At 43.7% G+C, this 6,699-nt stretch overlaps 1 protein-coding gene across 1 annotated transcript; it reads left to right on the top strand.

The window, feature by feature from the left end:
- The first annotated feature begins 4,130 nt into the window (after positions 1 to 4,130).
- LOC149024244 (uncharacterized) lies at positions 4,131 to 5,418 on the top strand. The gene is made up of 2 exons (XM_089142914.1): positions 4,131 to 4,154; positions 4,511 to 5,418. The coding sequence occupies exon 2, from the start codon at positions 4,519 to 4,521 to the stop codon at positions 5,284 to 5,286; it is 768 nt and encodes a 255-aa protein (XP_088999040.1). The 5' UTR covers positions 4,131 to 4,154; positions 4,511 to 4,518; the 3' UTR covers positions 5,287 to 5,418.
- The last annotated feature ends 1,281 nt before the right edge of the window (positions 5,419 to 6,699 follow it).

The following is a 6,699-nucleotide window of genomic DNA, read 5'->3' as shown; positions in this document are numbered from 1 at the left end:
AGACTCAGAAAAAATGTGTACAGCACCAGCAACGTATCTGAAGAAAGATTACCCGGGTAAGAAGAGTGATAATAGTGATTCGGGAGAAAAAGGAAGAAAAAGACAGGTACCTGAATCCTTCATTAAAAAACTCCCTATTCGGGAGGTTGCGCAGATACGTTGCATCAGCATCGTTAGTAGCTTCATTTAGCCACTGTTCAGCATACTCCGAGTCACTAAAAACGGTGTTAAAGCCGAAATCACCGGCCGAAGAAGAGGGGGCAACCTCCCGAGTTGGTTCGTCGATACGAACCCTTTTTGGAAGGCGAGGAATGCCGTCCGCTTTACGTTTCTCAGCTCCCGAGGAAGGAGCTTTCTTCTTCAGACTCTTGTCGGGAGATGGCCGGTTGGAGGGGGCAATCGCCTTTGCAGCCGCAGGAACTTGTGCCGGGGCTTTTTTGAGTACTCCCGAAGGAGGTTTGCTGGAAGGCACAGGTTTCCGTCTCCTTGCCTCGTCCATGTTCCTGAGCGCCATTGCCAGAAGATCATCCTCAGAGATATTTTGGCTCACTGGAAAACAAAGAATACGTATCAGGTCAGCACAACATAGATGACACAAAAACAATAAAACAGAGACTTACTCGGGGAGAAACCCCATAGCTGAAGAACAGACTCGTACTCCATGGAGTACCCATGGACTGCGAGCTCGTCATCGTCTACCATGTTTATTATGTCAATATAGTTTTCCTCGTCGGGATGAAGGGCGACAGGAATATTCAGGCGGTTGATCTTCCCCTTGGGAACTTCTTGAAATTGAGTACGGAAGGGCTCGGGAGAAGGTGGTTTAAAGAAAAGGTAAAACTCCCGCCATTTCTTGGTGGTAGACGGGAGAGAGTCCTTTAAGATAAAGTTCCCTTGAGAAGGGGAAATTCTCTTGGATAGAAAAAACCAACCGCGTTGGCTGTGAGGATGAAGGGAATAATAATGGTGGAATAAGCCGAAAGTCGGGAAGACCCCTAGTGACTTACAAAAACCGACGAACCCAATCATAATCCTCCAACTGTTCGGGCTCAAATTAGAAGGGCTGAGCTTATAATGGTCAAGCACATCTATGAAAAGATCATGCAACGGGAGACGTAACCCCCCGATAAAGGCATCATAATACAAGGGATAGAATCCCTCGGGAGGACTGTTTACTCTTTGGCTATCGGTCGGGATAATAACCTGATATCCCTCAGGAATACCAAAACTACCCAAAAATCTATCCAGATCCTCGGGAAACGGGAGCAGAGAGATAGAATTCAGGTCCCGAGGAGTTCTGGACGAAATTAATGTGCCAGGGAGTTAAGGGTTCTGATCGAAGCATTTCTAAGGCTGCGGAGTCGAGTTTCTTACAATCAGGTTTACGGGGAATGGCCCCCCGGAAACCGCTAGGACGTTGAAAAGGTGGACGAGGAGGAGCTTTCAATCTAGATACCCGGGAGGTAGACGGGACATCCGTCCGAAGGAAAGCTTGGGAAGATACAGCGGGGGAATCTCGGGAAGTGGCCGTAGACTCAGGTCTTAGGGCACTCTGGGCAGAAGGAGTAGCAGAATCAGAAGCAGGGGCAGGGTTCGAATTTGAACTATGATCGGGACCCTCCCGAGAATCTACACTAGGAATGGCCTCTACTTCAGCCTCAACTTCGGCCTCTTCCTCGGCCTCTACCCCGGCCTCTACCTCCCCTTCTACTTCATCGGGTACGAGGGACGTAGTCAGGGCTTGCATCGCTTGTTTCTCTTTGTCCTTGCGGAACATCTCCTGGATCTCATTATAGAGTCGAAGATCATCGTCCTGGGTGGAGCAGCTGTTAGATTTGGATCTCTCCTCATCAGAAGATTGCTCGTGAAGTTCTTTCAGATGATCCCCGGTCAGATTATACTTCTTTGTTTGATCGCTATCACCCTCACTAGTATAACCCTCAGCCCGACGACGCCTATCACGGTAGACGGGAACGGGAACCTTATTCTGATACCTAAACCCTCTCAAGCTTACTTTTGGCTTCTTCGGGGCTTTATATCTCCTCGGGGCCATAAGAAAAGAAAACTTACTGATTAAAAAAAAGGCTTGAGGAACTTCAGAAGTCAGTCGGGAGCGTTGCTTAGTCGAGAGCAAAGAAAGCAGTAGGAAGAAAGCGAAGAGGAAGGCTCCTATTTATATTGCCGGAAGAGGCGTTACACTTCTTGATCAGACGGTTACGACTCTTGATGATCGACGGTTACAAAGTGGAGACGGTTCGCCTCCCCCGAGGCTCTCATTATGAGCCTACGCCTAGCCACCTGACGTGTCGATCCCAAGTTGGGCGAAGTCCTGAGGATAGCCGTTACAAAAAACGGCTGATCACTTTAGTGCGCAGCCATTTAATGCGTCCATTAAAGGGTATTCCTGTAATATCCCGAGTAATGGGAACTCCAGGAATCTCCCGAGGCACAACTCACTCCAACCACCTAGCTATCCCGAACATCGCAAGCAACGATCGGGATAGGGGGCTCATGATACGGAAAGATGAGTACCAAACGGGTATAACCCGAATATTACACATTGTCATATTAGTCGGGTTACACCCGGTTCTAACAGGACGAAACATGATCGGGTTCGGACCGAATGGGGCTTCACATGACAGTTAATCGGGAAGGATGCCGACCATCCATGATCAAAAGCGTAACGTACGCCACAAATATGGCAATCGTCCTTGTTATAGAAGGTCAACTCAATAGCTGATTGAAAGGGACTAACAGCAAGGGAGCATGATCCAAGGAGAGACATCAGCCCTCGTCCAGCTAACTTAACATGTACATGAAAGGTAACACTCACACTATAAATGCACAGATCTACCTCTCCGGTAAGCAACCAATACACTTTGAACATAATCTTGTGTAGCTTTTGCACGAGACCTCATTCGGTTCATCATCTAACTTTGCCATCGGAGGCGGCTGCCCGGCACACGAGCCGGCCCGCATCTAACCTTTCTTGCAGGACTCATCGTCCCGGATAAGAGAGGAGGCTCAGTCGGATCCAGAAGCATAATTGATCCGCATCAGATTGTTCTGGAGGATTTAATCCTTATAAGTTGACTGATAAATCTAAGGCTGATTTACATTGTAAAACTCATGCTTTACCAAAGGCATTGTTACTTTATGGACACTTCATTTGCAGCCACAAGGGCATGGAATTAAATTAAGGTTTAAATTAAATTTGAAAATTTACATCCAATATGTTAGATTATTTGGTCGATACTGGGTATGCCATCCTTGCACCATTGAAAGATAATGACACATCCATAACTCTAGACTGGATCAAGGTCCACCCTTTCCTGAACCCCCCGCCCCACTCTAGGTCGTGCTTTAGTGCTGCAAATTAAAGCTCAGCACTGAGCTGCTACGGTCAGTATTGAAAGTGGTTGTCCACCCGTTTTGCTTTTTTTTTTTTTGGGTTACAATCGGTGTAACTCAAAAAAAAAAAAAAAAAGAAGAAAGAAAGAAAGATCCTCACCATTCGTAGCACTGAAACCAAACACGTCCAATCCCAGCTCCCCTCCCCCCTCCCCCCACCCTAAAAAATAAATAAAATTAACGAAACTCACCTGGTGACCCCCTACATTTCCAGTCCATAAGTTACTAACGTCTGCACGTAAAGGGTTCATTAAGGATCCTAGGTGAAGCAACACTAGTTATAAGGTCAACTGAAATGTTGCTTGCTGTTTAGGTTTTGTAGTTGTACCTGGTTAGAAGCGTAACATTTGACACCGTGCCGAGGGAGTTATTGTCTGTCATAGTATAAAAGAAAGTCCTGGGCTCACATCCTTCAATACAAATCAAAACAACTACAATACAGAGAATTGCTACAGAAAAGAAAACATGAGTGGAGCAGTTATTCGCCAGATTGCTTGTGTTCTTCTGCTGGCCATGCTTTTTTTGGCTGTTGCTGCTGATGACAATCAGAGTAAGAACCAGAATCAGAACCAGAACAAGAACGAAGATGGGAAGGATGATGGCAACAAAGGAGAGAAGAAAGAGAAGAAACATAAGTGTAAAGTGAAGAAGTACAAGAGTTGTTATGGTCAGGAGTTCAGTTGTCCTTCGAATTGCCCAGAGAGATTGTGCGATCGATTGTGTATCCTGCAAGCCTGTATGCAGTAAGTTCTCTCATAATTTCACTCTTCTTCCAGTCATTTTAGTTTGTTACTAAGCTCGTAATGTCCCATTTTTAATGATGCTATGGTTTATTTAATGATGCTTCACATTATGATGCCTCTGAGTTTCTTTACAACTTGGGGCCATAAATAGCTGTAGCGTAGAATTTCTAAGCGCATGTATATATATTCTCTTGTAATAGAATATCGGATATAGTTGTTTTGAAAACAATATAGTGAAAAACCTAAAGCTAGACGTAGTTTTACATTGAGGCGAACCAGGGTAAAATCCGTGTTTATTTCTTTCTTGTATTTATTTGATTGTGTGTGATTGATCACTCAAATCCTAACAAAAACAGAGTGCGACATGCCCGGAGCAGTATGCCAAGATCCAAGATTCATAGGCGGTGACGGCATCACCTTCTACTTCCACGGCAAGAAGGACCGTGACTTCTGCCTCATCTCCGACTCTAATGTACACATTAATGCCCACTTCATCGGCCGCCGCAACGAGAACATGCAGAGAGACTTCACATGGGTCCAGTCTTTAGGGATCCTTTTTGACTCCTACCGTGTCTACCTGGGTGCTCTCAAGACCTCTGCCTGGGACGACTCTGTTGACCGCCTCGCCCTTACTTTCGACGGCGAACCCATCTTCCTCGCTCAGTCCGAAGGTGCATCTTGGCAGTCCACCACCAACCCAGCTGTATCTATTGTCAGGACACGCTCCAAAAACTCAGTCACTTTAGAAGTTCAAGGGAACTTCAGGATCACAGCCACAGTTGTCCCCATCACCGAGGAGGAGTCCAGGGTTCACAACTATGGCATCACCAAGGATGACTGCTTCGCTCATCTAGAGTTGGGCTTCAAATTCTTCACTCTGAGTGACAACTTGCATGGTGTCTTGGGTCAGACATATAGAAATGACTACACCAGTAGGGTTAAGGTGTCTGCAGCAATGCCGGTGATGGGTGGGGTTCGTGAGTTCTCTTCGTCGAATCTGTTCTCCACTGATTGCTCTGTCGCACGCTTCCGCCAAGGACTTCCAAAGCCAATCATTGGAGCTTCGTCTGAGTATGCTGACATGAAGTGTAGGAGTGGCATGACTGGTCGTGGAATCGTCTGCAAGAAATAAAAATGGCTATAGATCATGTGTTGGCTGTTTGTTATGTCCATGTACTCTGACTGGAAATCTTTCTCCACTGTGTCAATTATTTGACTTCGACTAAAAAGTCAAATAGTATAAAATGAAATAAAGTTCCCTAAATATTATTTCATTTGTAATCAAATAGTATAAAATGAAATAAAATTCCCTAAAATATTATTTCATTTGTAAGCATGTATATTGTATTTATACATTCAGAACGTTTGACAAATCGTCTGCAGCTATGGGTATGTCAGCCATGCTTCAGATGGCATGCCAAGTGTCATTAGGTAATCCATCTTCAAATGATTTAAATTTTCAAATTTGAATTTAAACTTTTGTTTAAAATTTCTTTTTCAGAAAAAGGGTGATTATATTAATAGGTAAAATAAGATGTATTTACAATTTGTAGAGGCATCTTCTTGATCGCTCCTCGCGAACAAGTCCGGCATGTAGATCAGGAATAGAGTGAAGATCAAAATGAATCTTTTGGCAAGTAAGCATCATTCTAGCAAAGATAGTCGGCAAATTAACAGTTGGTTTCTCTAACTTGGTGGCCGAAGACGCAACCATCCTATTCATCCCATAAATCCAAAACATGATCTTCAGGGAACTTGAGGAGACTAGGCCACCTGAACAACAACAATAATGGTGTTAACCGTTGTTTAGGATTCAAAAATGATGATCAACCTAGAGAAACCTTCACCACGAGCCTTCTTACGCGCGCACTTCTATTATATCCTCAGGGGGAGCTTTGTCATCCGCAAGGGTCAAACCCATGAAGTCTCCAATGAGAAATATGGATCTTACCACTCTACCAACCCTGCATTGACGGTAATAATGGTTTTTTGCATACAAAGAATAAAATTGAACCTTCTCATGCAACCTTAGCCCCCATCACTCCCCCATGCGTGAAGAACTCTATTGGAAGCTCACCAAAGTCCTGGACAAATTAAACTCTTCATACTTCCATTATCTCATTAAGAATCAAACTCCATCTCAAACACCTTAAGGTCTTCAGAAGGTTACATCATCTCAACAACTCGATCAGATTCAAAGTTGTACTCAAACACACATGAAACCCTAATATCAACCCTTTGTAAATCAAACTCTAGAACAAGAGTTCTAGATTAATGGTGAATAAGGACTCTTATATATATATATATGATAAGGACTCTTTTCTATATATATGATAGTATGATATATATATATATATATATATATATATATATATATATATATATATATATATATATATATATATATATTATATTCCTATACGAATTTGGAAGATTCACGTTTTAATCTCCCTCAGTCTCTTCCGTTGGATCTCTCTGAATCTCTTCCTATGTTTGATCCCACTCAATCTCTTCCTATGATCGATCTCTCAATCTCTCCTGATCT

The sequence above is a fragment of the Hakea prostrata genome, chromosome 2 (assembly GCF_041222555.1).
Source record: "Hakea prostrata isolate BN-2017 chromosome 2, UWA_Hpros_2, whole genome shotgun sequence".
Taxonomy (NCBI): Eukaryota; Viridiplantae; Streptophyta; class Magnoliopsida; order Proteales; family Proteaceae; genus Hakea; species Hakea prostrata.
The sequence above is the reverse complement of the archived record's forward strand: the minus strand, read 5'-3'. Positions and strand labels throughout refer to the sequence as shown.